This window comes from Pinus tabuliformis, chromosome 6, assembly GCF_031772625.1.
Source record: "Pinus tabuliformis cultivar Carrire ecotype Pingquan chromosome 6, CPIR1, whole genome shotgun sequence".
Classification (NCBI taxonomy): Eukaryota; Viridiplantae; Streptophyta; class Pinopsida; order Pinales; family Pinaceae; genus Pinus; species Pinus tabuliformis.
Genome location: NC_142292.1, coordinates 870,261,661 through 870,280,341, shown reverse-complemented (window position 1 = coordinate 870,280,341; position 18,681 = coordinate 870,261,661). Strand labels below are relative to the sequence as shown.

Genomic DNA, 18,681 nt, shown 5'->3' with positions numbered 1-18,681 from the left:
CAACAGGTGCAAATATCTCATCGCAATCTACACCTTCCTTTTGAGAGAAGCCTCGAGCAACAAAGCGAGCCTTGAACTTTTCTGCACTTCCATTTGCTCCATGCTTGATTTTGTAGAGCCACTTAGAGGTGACAACCGATTTGTCTTAGGGTCTAGGGACCACATCCCAAACATCATTCTTCGTAATAGACTCGTATTCTTCATTCATAGCATCCTTCCATACTTGTTGCTTCGCGACTTCTTCAAATGATGAAGGCTCATTTTGAATGAGTGCTCATGACGGTCAAGTATCCTTGATACCTGTTCGGCTTCTTATTCTCACGGAAAGTCCCCCTTGGTACAATATGTCTCTCGGCATCTTCGAGAGTCTCCCTAAGCCATGAGGGTCTCCTCTTGGAGGAGGAGGGCTCTTGGGGAGGAGGATCAATAGGATCCATAGGTTCATCAACATCAGGCATCGTCTCGTCCTCTTTTTCACCTTGTTTTCTGGTGTAAGCTTCTTTGTCCTTCCTTGGGATAGGAAGGTTGTTGATCTTCTCGAGGGCCATATCTTCGTTGAAGGTGACATCATGACTTATCTCAACTTCCCTTTGACCAACCACATAAATTCTATAGCTCTTAGAATTTTCGCTATAGCCCACAAAGATTCCTTTCTTCCCTGATGCACCCAGTTTGCTTCTTTTCTCTTTCGGCACAGGAAAATATATGGGACTTCCAAAAATTCTATAATGAGAGACATTGGGTTTCTTACCAGTGAACATTTCTTCGGGAGTCTTGGAGTCCAATGCTTGATGAGGGCATCGGTTTTGAATATACACGACGGTATTTACAACTTCGGCCCATAGAACCTTCGAAAGCCCTTGATCATGAAGCATGGCACGCACAACTTCTACAATAGTACTATTCTTCCTTTCAGCCACACCATTCTGCTCAAGAGTGTATGGTGTTGTAGTCTCCCTTTTAATGCCAGCTTCTCTGCAATAATCATGGAATTCATTTGATTCGTACTCAGTCTCATAATCAATCCTCAATATCTTGATTCTCTTCTCGGATTGGTTTTCGATCATGTCTTTGAAGTGACGGAACCAATTGAACACTTCATCCTTCTTTTTCAAGAAGTAGATCCAGGTCTTGTGAGAATAATCATCTGTAAAGGTGAGATAATATAAGTATCCTCCCAAAGAGTCTACGGGCATCATACCAGATATGTCAGAGTGGATCAACTGCAATATATCCGTGGTCTTGCTCTTACTTGAGGGGAATGGTCCCCTTGTAAGTTTTCCTTTGGCACATCTCGGACATACACCTTCATGCTCTACTTTGAACTCAGGCATACCTTTCACCATCTGTCTCACATTGGGAAGAGCCTTATAATGAATATGAGCAAACCTTCGGTGCCATAGTTTAGATTGTAGAGATGTGTTGCAAGACATGGTTCCCAATGGACTTCCTCCAACTTGATACAAAGTGTCAACCCTGAACCCAAGAGTAAAAGCATCTTTAAAAATTCCTTTTCCAAACACATACCTTTCCATCGATGAATGCCACCTTGTATCCTTTGTCTTCAATTGCCAAAATGGACACTAAGTACTTCTTGAGATCAAGTACATATAGAACCTCTTGTAAATGAATCGTGTTACCTTGATTCAATTGAAGGGTAATATTCCCTACTCCCTTCACGGGATAGGTGGCATTGTCTCCAAGAATAATCTCCAAGTTTGTCTCCTTCTCTATCAGATTGGAGAGAGCTTCCTTGTATCCGGTGAAGTGCCTTGAGGCACCACTATCATTTAGCCAATTCCCCAAAGAGTCCGGTGGAGAGGTAGTGGAGAGGGCCAATATAAGATAGTATTCCTTTTGCTTATTGTTAACAACATTTGATTCTTCATACCTAGAGTTCCTTGCTTTCTTGGAGGGTTGACCATTTCCATGATGTCCCGCGTTCCTTTTTCCTTTGCCATTGAACTTGCCATTCCTTTTATTTTTGTTGTTGAAGTTGCCCCTGGAATGATTGTGATTATCATCATGTGATGTGTCCCTTCTATTTGGACACTCCCTTGCATAGTGGCCAAATTTATTGCAAACAATGTACCTGCCCTTCCTTCCACCCTTAGATCCAGGATTTCCATTGAAATGACCTTTAGACCTTGCATTATTTCTCCTTTTGGCATGAGCGGAGAAAGCAGTGGGGTTGCTTCTATTAGAAGGCATTTCTTCCTCCACCATTCTTGTTTCTTCTTGAATGCATCTCGACATCAATTCTTCAAACCCTAGAATTCGATCATTATTGAGAATAGTGGTTCTAAATATATACCACTCAGGTGGGAGTCCTCCAAGGGTAGTGATAGGAAGTTCCCTGTCAGGAATGACCTCTCCAATCGAAAGTAGATCATTCTTGATCTTAGTGATCCTTAAGAAGTAGGATTGAATATCCTCATCCTTGCCCTTCTTAATATCTTTCAACTTATTCTTGAGAAATAGAATTTGATTTGCATCACTAACCTTGAACATGCTGACCAACCTGTCGTAGATTTCCTTGGAGGTGTTCAAATCGGAGACCTAGGCTACCAAACGCTTGTCAATGGAATCTCTGATAATATTTTTCGCTTTGAATTCAGCGTTATTGTACTTGGACTTTGCAGTAGTCGGTGCATTTGAAGAAGGCTCAAGGATTTTACCTTTCACATAATCCAACACTTCTTGTTCTTCCAAGGTCAGATCAAGAGACATCTTCCATCCATGATAGCCAGACTTTTCACGGAGCTTGTCTTCAACCGGGAAGTGGGATGAGGAACCCATTGAGTCTTTTGTCCTTGTTCAATTGTCTTTGGTGATTTCTCTTTCACTCTTGCCTGGGCTTTGTCTTCACCTCAGCCCTGATACCATGTTAATTTTAGGTAACAATGGTATGTTCTATGTTTAAGAGCAATTTACTTCAATTTCTTTATTAGCCCAATATCAATATTCAGTTTAGAAATCACATCAGCATGATAGTAAAATGCAGATAGAGCTTAAACATAAACAGTAGAAGGCAAGCCAAGACAAGAGGACACAAGATGTGGCATCAACCAAGGACAAACCCTAATGTGGGGAAACCCTTGATCAATTCTTCTTATATTCTTCAATAGTTCAGCAGAGAGAGATAGTACAAATTTACAAATATGATAATTTATGACAGCAGCAGAAAAAGCCCTAACCAAAAAAGTCAACGCTGGTCAAACAGGGCAGATTTCTTCCTCTAAGTAACTCGGTCAAACACAGTCAACTTTGGCCTCCAACAGCAAACCTAAACAATCCAAAATAGTCTAAAAAAGTCTAGTCAAATGCTGGTCAACGAAAGTCAAATTGCGGCCAGATCTAAGGCAGTCAACACTGGTCAAATGGGATGTCAAATCACCTCGATTTCAGTGCCCATATCTGCGGCCTGCCAAGGAGAAGATACCTCACCAAATCCACAGGCAAATGAAGGTCAACGTTGGTCAACGCAGCCCAAAACAGCAGCCTCTGAAATTCGGTCAAACTGGTCAACGTAGCCAAACAGAAAACATCTTGTGAAAATTCTATCACTGCAGCAACTGATTTACGTTTCCTACTTATTTCATCATAAATTATTCATGAAATTACTTCAACAAACATTAAAATAAACACTGTTGCAGATATCACACTGTAATACAGAAACAAACATATGCACACATTGACACAGTTATTTTGGACTAATGTCCCCAGAAAAACACTGTGGGAAAACCGGTGCACCAAGGGAGGATTTTATTATTCAACAATTTTCTTGTACAACAGGGTGCCAAACTGGCTTACCCACAGATAGACAAACTTCCAGCACTTTTCTAAACCCAACGTAGGCCCTATTGACCTCTGCTACAGCCTAAAACCCTCTGCGTAAGCCTACTGAGGCTCTGCGTAGCCTCTTTGGGCTTTTGCGTCACTCCTGCAGCCTCTGCGTCACTCCTGCAGCCTCTGCGTGGATGATGCAGGCCTTTCTGGATCTGCGCAGTCTCTGCTGCCTTTGCTTGGCTTCCTTTGGCTTTGCGTTTGCCTCTTCTGTGCTGATCTCTCGTCTCTCTGTTTCGTACTTGCTGCCTCCTGACTGCTCTCCAGACCACTGGCTCAATTTCTCAGCAAACCCCGCTCTAGAAATTGAACTGACTGGTCTCCCTCGGTGTGTTCTCCAAGTGCCCCTCAGGCCTCCTCTTATACTTTTTCTGTTGACATCTCAACGGCCGAGATTAAGTCCCTAATCAACGGCTAAGATTAGATTTGGCTTGACCCAAGACTTTTGGACCATTCTAACACAGATTCATATTAATACACATTAATATTTTATTTTCCCTAAGTTTAGACTTAGGGACTCCATTAAAAATATTAATTATTTTAATATCTCCTGATCTGTTTAGAATCTGCCCAAACCCTTTCCGGATATTGGAGAGCTCATGTGCCCCAAGCTCTCCACCAAATTTTGTGGCTAGAGCACATCCGATGCTACCCCAAATCAACACTCCCTCTTAGCGAGGATTGTGCTCTAGCAATACTCCTCACTGAGTATTACTCTGATCATCCGGCATCGGTACCTGTGTTGATGCTAGGCCTTCCTGCCCAACATCCTCTGCACTGCTGCCTCCTGTACTGTTGCCCATGACTCTGCTACTGCCACTGCTGCATCTGTACGACAGCTCCCTCTGCATCCGTGCTGCTGCTGGTCCTTTCTCCCAACACTGCATCCGCACTGCAACTTCCTCTGCATCTGTGCTGCTGTTGGTCCTTTCTCTCAACACTACATCTGCACTGCAACTCCTCCTTCATTCATGTTGCTAACACACTACTTCTGAAAGGGGTTCTTTACCATCCCCATCTTTTCCCTGAAGTAGTCAAATTTTGATTTTCCAAGGGCCTTGGTGAGGATCTCTGCCACTTGTTCCCCTATAGGAGTGTAGCTCAACTTTACAGCTCCTTGTTGGACACAATCTCTGACAAAGTGACATCGGATATCAATATGCTTTGACCTATCATGAAATACTGGATTCTCAGAGAGTTTGATGCAACTCTGATTATCACACATGATCCTGGTTGCCTCCATATTTCTTCTGAATAGGTTTACTAGCAGTTTTCTAAGCCATATGGCCTCACACGAAGCTGTGCTTGCTGCCATATATTCTGCCTCAGACAAGCTCAGAGCCACAGACTTCTGTTTCCTATTGCACCAGGAGGTTATTCCTGATCCAATGTTGAAACAGTACCTAGAGGTACCTTTCCGATCCACTGAACTTCTTGCCCAATCTGCATCAGTAAATTCACTCAACCTGATATCTTTCCCCTTGTTGTACAAGATCCCATAATCAACTGTTCGCTGTAAATACCCAAGAACGTGCTTGGCTGTTGCCCAGTGGGCCCTCTTTGGTTCCACCATGAACTGACTGAGGGTGTTGATAGCGTAGCAAATATTTGGCCTGGTATTGACTAGATACATCAGGGACCCTATGTGCTGTCGGTATAGGGTGGGATCGACATCCTTGTGTTCTGATGCATCAATCTTCTTCTAGTTGGTGATCATTGGCGTAGCCATAGGTCTACAGTCTCCCATCCCGAACCTTTTCAGGATTTCTGTAGCATACCTTCCTTGCCCAAGGAAGATTTCTCATTTCTGCTGCCAAACTTCCAACCCTAAGAAATAATGCATTCGTCCCAGATCCTTCATATCGAACTCTGTGGCTAGATTCTTCTTGCAGTATTCAATGAGTTTGGATGATCCTGTCAGGAAGAGATCATCCACATATAATACTAAGATAAGTGGCTCGCTCTCTACGACCAGATAGTAGAGATTCGGATTTGCGTCACTCTTGACAAACCCCATCTTCTGCAAGTAGCCATCTATTCGACCATACCACACTCTTGGTGCCTGCTTCAGCCCATACAAGGCTTTCTTCAGTCTGCATACATGAGACTTGTTCTCATGAGTTTCAAAGCCCTCTGGTTGTTCAATGTATACTTCTTCTTCTATTACCTTGTTCAGAAATGCTGTCTTGACATCCATTTGATGGATCTCCCATCCCATCTAGGCTGCAAGAGATATCATGGTCCTAATAGATGTATACCTGGCTACCGGGGCGAAGGTTTCCTCATAGTCAATCCCTTCCTTTTGAGCATACCCCTTAGCCACAAACCTGGCCTTGTATTTTTCAATACTGCCGTTCGCAGCATATTTGATCTTGTAGATCCATCTTAACCTACCACAGAGCTGTCTTGAGGCCTTGACACCACCTCCCAGACATCGTTTACCATTATAGAGTTATACTCCTCCACCATTGCATCTAGCCAGACGTGGTGCTGAGCTGCCTCCTTGAAGCTGGCAGGCTTCTCCATCCTGAGCTAGAAATACCTGATACTTGTCTGGCTATTTTCGCTCCCTTTTACTGTTCCTTGGCTCTGCGATGAAGTTCTCTACATCATGCAGAATCTGACGAAGTTCCCTGTTGGTGCTTCCTTTGCCAACAGGTGCTTCTGTTCGCTCCTCTTCCTCATCCTGAGAATCTTCCTGATCTGAGGAAGGATTCTTCACTTCCGTTGGTTGAAGAGGCATGACCAACAGATCCTTTTTTGACTACTCCTTGGAAGGCATTTTGCGAGATCTTCTGAAAGCTCTGTCCTCCATGAACTTTACATCTCGTCGTACTACTACCTTCCTGCTCCCTGGAAGATAGACCCTGTATGCCTTAGCATTCTCGCTATATCCTGCTAGATATCCCTTTTCTGCAGTCTGATCCACCTTCTTCCTCTTTTCTTCGGGGATGCAACAATATGCCAAACTCCCAAATATCCTGAAATGACTGACTTCAGGTGTCTTCCCAGTGAAGACTTTTTCTGGAGTAATCTTGCCCAATGCCTGATGAGGAGTCCTGTTCTGAACATAGACAACTTTGTTGCATGCTTCTGCCACAGGAATTCTGGCATATCCTGATCATACAGCATGGCCGTAGCTGCTTCTACAATAGTCCTGTTTTTCCTTTCTGCCACCCCATTTTGCTCCGGATTGTAGGGAGCTATCCACTCTCTTTTGATGCCCTCCTTAGCGCAATAATCAGTGAAGTCCTTCTCGACATATTCTCCACCATTAGCTGAGCGCAAGACTTTTATTTTCTTACCTGTCAGATTCTCCACTAGAGCCTTGAACTCCTTGAATCGATAGAAAACCTCATCCTTGGTTTTCAGAAAATAGATCCAAGTTTTCCTCGAGTGGTCATCAATGAAGGTAAGGAAATACTTGGCACCGCTGAGAGCTTTGATGGACATAGGTCCGCAGATATCTGAGTGTATCAATCCTAGTACACTCTTGGCCCTGTGGTTGCTCCTAGGAAATGCTGCCTTGGCATACTTTCCTAGAGCGCATCCCCTGCATACATCATCTCGTTCCGTACTCAGATCCGAAACTCCTGTTACAGTGCTCCTGAGAATTCTCAGAGCTCCATGGTGCAAGTGACCCATCCTTCTGTGCCATAGTTTGTTCAAGTCTTTGTCTCCATGACTGCTTATTAGTGCCATTGGAGATTCTAGTTGTAATTTATACAACCGATTACTTTTGATCCCAATCTGCACTTTCTTTTTCCAGCTCGGGTGTTTGACGTATACCTTTTCCTTGATGACGTAGACGTCATAGCCCTTGCCTTGTAGTTGTGACACGCAAAGTAAGTTCATCCCCAATCATGGCACTTGCAGCACATTTGTGGCACGTAACCGCTCTTCCGATTCTGTCTGAAAAACTATGGTACCCTTTCCGACTGGAGTACACTTTGCCTTGTTCCCCATGGTGATCTGAAAGTTCATCTTCTCTTCTCGATATTCTGAGAAACACTCCTTGATTCCAGTCATATGCCACGAGGCTCAACTGTCTATATACCATACTTCTGATGATGCAGCACTAGTCATGCATGCCACTTCTTCTTCCAACTTGGAAGCCAACATAGAGAAATCGAAATCTCTCTCTCTTGTGCAATCTTTTGAAGATCTGCGTGAGTCTCCTGAGGTGGATGCCTCTGCATCGTGGTCTCGACCCATAACTGATTTTCCCTTTCTGTCTTTGATTACTTGCTCTGATACCATATGAAAATTCTATCACTGCAACAATTGATTTACTTTTCCTACTTATTTCATCATAAATTATTCATGAAATTACTTCAACAAACATTAAAATAAATACTGCTGCAGATATCACACCATAATACATAAACAAACATATGCACACATTGACATAGTTATTTTGGACTAATGTCCCTAGAAAAACCCAATGGGGAAAACTGGTGCAACAAGGGAGGATTTTATTATTCAGCAGTTTTCTTGTACAACAGGGTGCCAAATTGGCTTACCCACAGATAGACAAACTTCCAACACTTTTCTAAACCCAGCGTAGGCCCTACTGACCTCTTCTATAGCCTGAAATCCTCTGCGTCAGCCTATTGAGGCTTTGCGCAGCGTCTCTGGGCTTCTGCGTCACTCTTGCAACCTCTGCGTGGATGGCGCAGGCCCTTCTGGATCTGCGCAGTCTCTGCTGCCTCTGCCTGGCTTCCTCTGGCTTTGCGCAGTCTCTGCTGCCTCTGCCTGGCTTCCTCTGGCTCTGCGTCTGCCTTTTCTATGCTGATCTCTCGTCTCTTTGTTCCGTACTCGTTGCCTCCTGACTGCTCTCCAGACCACTGGTTCAATTTCTCAGCAAACCTCGCTCCATGAATTGAACTCACTGGTCTCCCTCAGTGTGTTCTCCAAATGCCCCTCAAACCGCCTCTTATACCTTTTCTGTTGACATCTCAACGGCTGAGATTAAGTCCCTAATCAACGACTAAGATTAGATCTGGCTTGATCCATGACTTTTGGACCATTCTAACACAGATTCATATTAATACACATTAATATTTTATTTTCCCTAAGTTTAGACTTAGGGTCTCCATGAAAAATATTAATTATTTTAATATCTCTTGATTTGTTTAGAATATGCCCAAACCCTTTTTGGGTATTGGAGATCTCGTGTGCCCCAATCTCTCCACCAAATTTCGTGGCTAGAGCACATCCGATGCTACCCCAAATCAACACATCCTCCTCCTTTCGCACGTGTGAGAGATAGCTGCCCAGATTAGCATACCCAAACAAGTGAGGAGAGAGAGATGTTAGAAGATGAGATGATGATGAAATGACTTAAGGTCTCCCCCTTTTATATGCAACATTGAGGATGAGCTGGGGGTTTGAATGCCTGTTTTGCTTGCTGGCCGACCTTGACAATTTGTCAATAATACAAATAAATTCATATCTTCATTTTTACATATCGGAATCGGATGATCTTTAGATCAATCCTACACCTCTCGGAGAGAGGAATCCAAGAAAAATATCAGCTGCCATAAATAAGATGATCCATGTGGAGTTTGGCACTAGTTGCCAATTTTAATAGAATACCCAAAACATAGTAAAAGCACTTGTTTGCAAAATGGTTAAAGTACCTGCTAAGGGGTAGCCCACCTTCATTCAAGAGAAATGCTAGATGGTGAGAGGTGTCTCACCCATGCAAATGGAGGAAGATGTGACATATCATCATCATTCAGCAATGTGTAGGGCTGCTGGCTGGCTGGCTGTCGAAGGTAGGAGAAAATGTTTTCTCCTATTGGGTTACCCACTTTTGGTTTGTAACAGGCACTATGAGGTGGTCTTCTATGGCTTGCATAAATCATCGAATTCAGGTATCTCCACCTCTGAAGTTTTCAGAACAGATTAGCCTTTAGGGAATAACTTTATCCCTTGATACAAGCTATTGTGTGAGTAATCCAGATTTGACCAAGGGAGATCTAGGCATGAAAACAGGCCTGTAGGAGTACTGACTGATGGATGTTCAAGTGCTAGGACAGGGCTAAAAAATAGTGCATAACACCTCCAAGATAGCGCCCTTCTTGCTACTAGCAATCTCCATGAAAAAGACTGAATTCTTTACACGCCAATATGCTGTAATTTACATGCAGCCATTCAAAATCTTTGATCGAGATCTCAGCTTGAATGCATGTCTCAACAAGCCGAGGTATTTTGACGGTTAACATTCATGATGATAAATCATGGGATATGTTTACTATTTTTCGAAGTGATTTTTTATCAGCCTTTCAGGACTTAGGACTCAGGATAGAAATCAGAATTCAGTATCAACGTGTGATGTGTTACTTGATGGCATCTCATATTTGTTTTGTTTTCATATTTATGTGGTGATGTGTTTGTTTATTGTTGTTGCTTTAGATGTTTAAAAAAATGAAAAAAATTGAATTTTTCATATTTGTAATAGTTTGCCAATAATTTTCAATATTTCCCCCAATATTGCTGATAAGTTATATTCCAGACCCTTGGAATGATATTCACTGACACAATAAATGTAATATTGCTAAATATGCAAAACTGTTTATTCCTGATGCATCAGGAAACACAATTCAAGAAAATCTGAATAGTTACTGACATTGCCTGACTTACGGTTAAAATCATGTTCTGATAATCATTGTTGTTTCCCTTATTTCCGAAATTCATGGTGGAAGAAAGCATTTTTTATGTTTTAATTCACTCTTATCTTATTTTTAGAGTCAGATTTGTTCCCTGTTATGAAAAGGAGCTTATGTTATTGCAGATTGCAATAAGATTTCAAGTACCTCCTAGCTGTGACCTTTCTCATTTGATTGTGGATGTGGTTTCACGCCTGGGCTTGAAGACCGATGAAAGTGGGGGTGGCTCAGAAATGATTTTGCATGCATGGGACAGGTAGGTCCAATATTGGGGTCTTTATCTATTTGCAGATATCACTTCATGCTCATGTTTTAGCCTGAAAGCTTAGGTTGGTGAAATATCGATAATTTTTAAAGGTAAGAATTCTTATTTTCATTTCTTTATCAGAGAACAACATGTCGATGTTTGATAATATCAGAGATTCTTTATCCCTATGTGATGAGTACATTTTGAAAGAAAGTTATAGTGAGATTTACACTCTCAAGAACGTAGATAGGAAATACACCAATAGATGAGAGAATAATTGCTTGATATCATCAAGTGATATAATGTCACAATACATAATAGGAGAGATGAGAATGATATGTAACTCCTGGTAACCGTTGTGACACTTGATTTGTCTTGCTGGATATGTAAGGTCTTTCTCAAGATGAACCAAAGGTGACTTGGAAGACAAACCACTGTCACCTCCGTTTGTCCTCCCTGCTCTCTAGGGTGAATCTAGTCACCGCTAGGGGGGCTTCCCTACTTATATTCTTGTACTGCATCCTACAGAGAATCAGTGTAATGGGAATGACACCCCTGTGTTTGTTTATATGCATGAATAGGAATGCTCTTTTTTTTAGAAGTCAAACAATATATATATATGTTGATGCACTCATCCAAATCAGTTATTTTCCAAAATATATTCATGCAGTAGAATCAATTTTCAAATCTACATGCAAAAAGGACTGAGAAAAATGCCTCTTAAGTTTGCATACTAGCCAGAATTTTCTTGGGAGGACAATTCTTCCAACGAAGATACTCAGATCATTAGAGTACAGAACAGAGAATCAAAGTGACTATAACACTGTTTATCTGAATGCTCAAATAAACAGAGATACTTTTGGAATGATATCGGGATCAGTAAACAAAGCTAAATACGTAATTTAAGTTCATAGGTCGTCATGTTAATTCTGATCGGAAATGTTCCCCCATGCTTTATGTATCATTACATTCAAATTTCTTACCATTTTCTAGTTTGGAAATTAAGTAAATTTTAGTCTTTCCCTTTGCACAATAAACACAACAAGACAAGAAACCTCTGAAAGAATGGGCTGAAAGGATTGTTATCTTTGTTACAACTGTTTGGGAGATCAAGCAGTGTAATATCCCGATTTAATATTTCGTTAAAATATTCAGGATTTTCTTCAGGAAATTATGCCGTAAATTCATTAATCAAATTACACAAATTTTTATTATAAAATTAATGGAAAATTAAAAAACACACACTACAATTTAAAATAGACAGGAGATACATGCGGAATTCTCAGCCTTATTTTATTAAGACGGAGCAGATAGTACATGCTAATACAAATAACATAGAAATGGCTGAAGTGATGGCCTCCCAAGGGATCTACAACAATACTGCACCGGGCCTCGAGAATAAAGCTGAACTAATAAATGCACCTGTGAATTCTGTAAATCACCAAGGGATGAGACGTGCTTTTTTCCAATCTCACCCAATAACCTTGTGAAAATTCCTTGAATGCAACAACTGGAGATTTGTTTTCTAATTGTTAACAGTTTGTTTGTCTTTTGAATTACTATTCGGCAAATAACGATAAATTCACTATTCCATTCTTCACAATAAAAATGTCATGGAAATATAAAAATTGGAACTGAGAAAATATGCACACACACACAAAAAATATAACACCGTTATTTTTGGACATTTTCCCTGAAAAAACTCCGAAGGGAAAATTAGTTCAACAGATGAGGGTCTTACTATTATCTTCAGCAATTCAAGAGTACAATAATCTGCCTGCCAAACTGGCAAGGCTTCGACAATCTTCTATTGGCTAAATAAACTGGCAGACACCCTTGTCTCCTTCCGCAACTGATCTAACCTCTCTTAGCCCACTCACTCTCTCCTTGGCCACTCACATTGTAGCCCATAAATGTGTATTGTCTACCTGAAAAAATTCATACAGCCCTGGAAATGCCTCCAGGTAAGTTGTCTAGCCTCTCTCTGCCTCTGAAACCCACTCACTTTGCCTCTGGGACATTGATCTGACCACTGGCAATTGAAACGTGGCTCTTTCGACAACTTACACTGGTTAAACTGGCTAACTCACATTGCTGTATTCGGTATCCTCTACAGATGAATTCGGCCTCCTCATTCCTGTCTCTTAGACACCGGAAATACTGAGGAAAATTCCTTTAGACTCTTGCTCCTAAATCTTTGTTGAAACCCTTGCTCCGATGCTTTCCCTAGCTTCAACTGTGCCCTTATTGAATATCTGCAACTGGGTAGTCGAATAACTCAACTCATAACTGATGCCATCTCCAAGCCCTTCGACTTGCTTTTATAATCTCTCATTGGAGTCTCAACTGCCACGATTACATATCAACTGATGGTTAAGATCATCATGACTTCATCAATGGAAGTCTCTAGAGCAAAATCAAACTTCCTTAACCAATTAACTTTAATTAACCACTTTTCCCAAGTTAGACTTAGGAAATACTTTAATTATGGCTAATTAATTTAATTAAGGCATCTCCAAGTCTTTTCTCGCGAAATGTTTTCTGGGTTTTGGAGATCTTGTATTCTTTAGCCTCTTAGACATCATCTGGGACTAGAACAATTGTCTGCTGCTACCAAATTCAAAAACTAACAAACCTAAGGGTTTTCATCCTAGGGCTAACTGAAGCTGAGAACTAGGATTTCCATACTTCACCAAAGACAAATATTCAAATTCAAGATGTCCCAAATGATCTTCTCCTCCTCTTTTTAAAGGCTTGATAGAATCTAGATAGATCTCCGTTCTTCTAGAAGTATTTTGATTATGTTAATATTGTTATAGAAGCTCCCCTTTGACTTCATCAAAGTGACTTTTAATTTTTATTTTATTTCACTTAAGTCACTTTTGGTCTTTTTCCTTCAATTGATCATTTTCCCCTTCTTTTATTTAATTAAGTGACTAATTAAAGTCACTTTAAATATGGGAAAATTGTAAATTTCCCACCATTCTTTCTTTGGCTATTGGAAGTCACTTCTCATCATCCCATCCTATAGATTTTCTCGTCCCAATTCCAACGAGCTATTACACTAAGGTGTTCCATCAAATATTCCTCCCGAAATGCCACCTTAAGCGTAATTAATTAAATTAGGCTCAATAATAACTCCGTTTTATGGTAATTATCGGAATGCAATGGAACCAAAAGCAAGTTGTGCGAAACTGACTCTGATGATGGAATATGCCAAGCGAATACCGTCAGACCCCATAAAACTTGTCAAAATCCCTCTGGGACCCCTGATGATGTAATCCTGCTCCTGTAGCTTGGCCATCACATACCCTAGAAATCCATCCCAACTGTACTATAGAAGAAACTGAAACTGGGGACATTACAACAAATCAGCAAGAAAAGAAGAAGCTGATATACATAGGTGTGATAAGACATGTTTTGTCAAAACAATTTGGTAGCACCCTCTAAATTCTTTTGTCAAGGATGAAATGCTGAGTTGTTCTTGCTAGAAAAAGGGAAAAAAAAAGAGATCAGATCTTCAAGATGGAACGGATTGACAAAGAATATATACTAACACCTTTCTTACCAGTTCCCAATTTCAGTTATGAGATCATTATGTAAGCAAAAAATTCATGAAGTCTATCACACGGATATGAGAAATTTCATTCAATCATTTGGTCAAACAATTTGCATACAACTTAAGTACCTGGGTATGCAGACAAGAATTAATGTGGGGAGTTTGAAAAACTTATCAATCAACTTCAATTTCAGCATCTACAGCTGTTAACTTGCCTTGTTTCTAGAGTAATTACACCATTTAGCAGGCTCCAATACAAATGCCAACCTTAAGGTAAGAGCTGCCATACATAGATGAAAAGATTCATTCATACCATTTTGTCAAACAAATGGCATGCAGCCTGGTGCAGCTCTGATTTTGCCCCCAGAATTGTATGAAATCTTCCAGCACTGTAGCTCAAGGGACCAATGTTTGAACACATACATTTATGCTTGCATATTAAGTGCTAAGTAAGAGATATTTCCAGCAGAATTCTTTTCATTTGAAGCAATATGCTATGTGCTCCAAAACAGAACACTTATCAAAATGAAATAAACCCCACAATAATTATAAATTTGCAGTAAAAGGTGAAGGCAGGCGTTGGTACACAGAGCAGGGATGTATTTGAGAATCTGAAATCATGACTTTGTAAAGAAAAGGAGCACCACAGGTTTATGATGTTCAAGAAGGAAGGAGGGAGCACTTAGTTCCAAGGGATAGCAGATTTTAGCAATTATAGCATGCTCCAGATCTGCTATTCAAGTCAACACTGAAGTATAAGGTAAAATTTATGGTTAAGGTAGATATCTACTAGTGCCTTGTCCAAGAAAAGGGCACATGGGGTCTTTGGTACTGTTGTCGCCCGGATTGTATAGGCACCTGTGACAACCGCTTAGGGCGGGGGCTGTCACTCTGATCCCTGCCCACTCTGTTCTAGCTGTCTCCCAACAATAGGCTATGGGGGGTAGTCCCTATGAGATGAAGTGAAGGAAGACAAGTTGGGGACCAACTTGTCTGGGAGACACAAATGAGTGGCCTAGACACTTGGTTAAATTAGAGCAAGATTTATTGATTAGATTAGATTTTCAAGTAATGCGACCAATGCCTTAATGGAGTCACAATTCTTGCTTATTATAAATTGAAACCAAGTGGCCGGATGGACACCTGCTGCTTAAATGCTTGACTAACCTATATGAAATGCAAGTCCTAAAATCTACGTGAAGTGCAAGGATCTTGGTTAGTTTTAGATTATATGCCTAGTCTAAATATGACCTTCCCTTAACTATTTTGAAGTTGGGCTCCAAGGTAGGTTGTGGGAAGGAGGCCAACAGGAAGCAGGCTAGGGCCTGATTAACGATACTTTCTGTTGTGCTCCTATCACCTGATGCCTTCGGCCTTGTAGACACAATGGCTCTGACGATTGCAAGGTCACCGTGTTAACCACCAAAGAGTTGCCAAGGCCCCTCAAGCTAGATGAGAAGGGTTGTCCTATATTTTTATCAACCTAGCTTATGCTAGGTGGTAAGTTTTAATACAAGCTAGATCCTAGAATGCTTATGCAAGAGGATGAGTGAGATTATCTTGATTTAAGATTGTTTATGTTACTTAAGTACTTAGTGTGAATCTTCTTATAGTAAGAGTACTTAACAATATTGAGATGACAATCTTAAACAAGATAGATGCTAATGGATACAAGTGCAAAATTCAACTATAGGTCAATCCACAAGATGCTTAAGTAAATCAACTTATCCACCAATGATTATCAACACAAGATATTATGCCAATTTAAACTTAGATGCCCAAGTTAACTCTATTCATCAACAAGATTAACTTCAGATTTTGAGTGCAAAGTTAGACAACCTTTGAGACCAAGATGAGATAAGCCAATTTCAGATTTATGACAATTTAGATCAGTAATAACACTTTAACTCTATTCATCAACAAGATTAACTTCAGATTTTGAGTGCAAAGTTAGACAACCTTTGAGACCAAGATGAGATAAGCCAATTTCAGATTTATGACAATTTAGATCAGCAATAACACTTCAAAAATTTCAGACTTTGTTAATGTTATGACAACAGTAAGGAAACCACTTCAAATCATGAAATTTGCCCAACACATGAAACATAAAATTTTCTGATGACCAACAAATGAAAATTAACTCGTTAAGCCCACTTTATGATGATGTATTCAGTGATATTTCAGATCTGATTTATTAATTACAGCAGTAAATAACCACAGATCAGCAAGCTAATGATGCCAAGAATAAATGACCAATATGCCCAAAAATAGCAAAAATGCACTGAAACTTGAAAAATTCAATTTTTAGGGCTTTTAGAGAGTATGACTCAGCAAATTTCAGAACTGATGTTTATTACAACAGTAAATAGATGACATATCAACAAGCTAGCAATACTAAAGACAATGCCCAAAATGCCCAAAGAAATAAATTCTGCTGGAAATTGAAAATTCAAAAATTTTGACCCTTATTAAGTGTATGCTTTAGAGATTTCAAGTCTGAAATTCTCAGTTAAGTAGAAAATTTCAGGCAACAAAAAATCAAATCTAAGCCAAATCCAAAATGCCCAGCAGGCCAAAATTCATGAAAATCAAGATTTAAAGATTTTGACCATTTAGTATGTGATTTTAGGGCTTAATTCTTACTAATTTAATCGCTGTAATAGGACAACGATAAAACTAGGGTTAAGAGGTCAAACCCTAGGCCCAAGGTCTTGAAGAACCCTTGGTCAAAATTTGTTGAAATTTTAGAATCAAGTTGCCACTTGAAAAATATAATTTTTGAGCTTTAAAACTTGCAAAACCACCAAGTATTTATTCCAAAACTTCAAATCTAGTGTTTAAGGCAGAAAATCTGAAAATTCCAAAACCGAAATCCTATTGCAGCAACTGGAAATTATTCTCCTAATTGTTAATTTAATTTAACAAATTATTTACTGTTTGCTACAACAAATACTTCACATTGCAACCTACACAAATAAAACTGCGGAAAAATAAACGCTGGAAGAAATGCTAGCGCACACACAAAATAACATAGTTATTTTTGGACAAATGTCCCCGAAAAAACCCAACTTGGGAAAACCGTTGCATTAACTAAGACTTTTAACTATTAAGCAACAGTGAAATAATCTGAGTACAATTGGATGCCGAAATTGGCAATCCTATAGAGAAATACTGGCAAAATTTGGTGAGTAATTTTCCTCACCTCACAGGCAAATCTCCTGGCACAACTTGCCTTTAGAATTTCGGCCCTTTGAGCCTCTGTGCTGCTTTGTGTAGCTGGCTAGATGTCTAGCATCAGAGTGGAATTTGATGAAGTCGTTCTGCCTTCTGATGACCAGAAAGACGCTTCTTCGACACTCTGGGACTCCTTCTCGGCTTTTGGAATTGAAAACATCAATCTCTCCCAGCGAATCGACTTTGCCTCTAGAGGTTACCGCGCTACCCCAACGTCAGCCTCTCTATGGCTCTTTTGTCTCTCTGCAAATGCACTCACCGGATCTGGAATCCTTCCTTCTAACAACTCAGGTGGAAATTCCGTTTAATAAAAGTTAATGAATGCAAAAATAATGACCACAGTTGATGGAACACTTATTTCAAGCTGAATGTTGGGAAAAACGTCCTAGTGGGTGTTCATTTGGTTTATTATGGCTAAAGAAATTGGCAAAGGCAATGGCTAAGGCTTTGGAAAGACAAAATGACATTTTGGCACATTTACTTATGAAAATAATGGAAATTGGGAGAAAAGGAAGGTGAAAGGTCATAAGTTGCATGTGAGGAGAAATTGAAGGAAAATAATGGAAAATGAAGAAAATAGAGGCCTAATTGATAAAAAAGCTTCTGAGGATCAGTTTGTAACCTTTTGTGAGTTCAGTTTTGGAGCTCTCTCATTATTCTCTCTCTATCTCTCGCTTGGACACTTAGAATTTTCTTGAAGCATTTTGGCATTGGATCAAGAAAGGCAAAGAAGGCAAGTGGAAGGAAGGAGCAAGCAAGGAAGAGTAGGATCAAGTAGCTACAACAATATTCTTTGCAAGTATCAAATTGCATGTGTATTTTCCTTGCTAGATTTGGCATGCATGGTATTGCATGTGGTTCTTTTGCTGTTATGGCATGGGTTTTGCCAGGTGTGACAGTGTTTTCAGCCTAGACTTTCCATTGCTGGATAGCCATGGTGTGATGGGGTTCTCATATTTTGGTTGAGCTGGATTGCTAGATGGATTCGAAGCTGAGTGAGGTGGATCTCTGAATGATAGAACACATGGCTTAGTGGTCCCTGAACTGCACTATGGATCACGGTAAAGCCACTGGCCTAACAACCCCTGAGCCAGGCTGTGGGTTGCAGTAAAGCCATGATT

At 40.3% G+C, this 18,681-nt stretch overlaps 1 protein-coding gene across 3 annotated transcripts in view; it reads left to right on the top strand.

Annotated features, from left to right (window-relative positions):
• Window positions 1-18,681, top strand: part of LOC149261654 (P-loop containing nucleoside triphosphate hydrolases superfamily protein) — a 407,150-nt gene that overhangs the window by 101,589 nt on the left and 286,880 nt on the right. For all 3 annotated transcript variants that reach the window (XM_089422575.1, XM_089422571.1, XM_089422565.1), the window contains exon 4: window positions 10,646-10,776. In XM_089422575.1, the coding sequence (XP_089278701.1) occupies window positions 10,646-10,776 (131 nt within the window). The remainder of the gene's footprint in view (window positions 1-10,645; window positions 10,777-18,681) is intronic.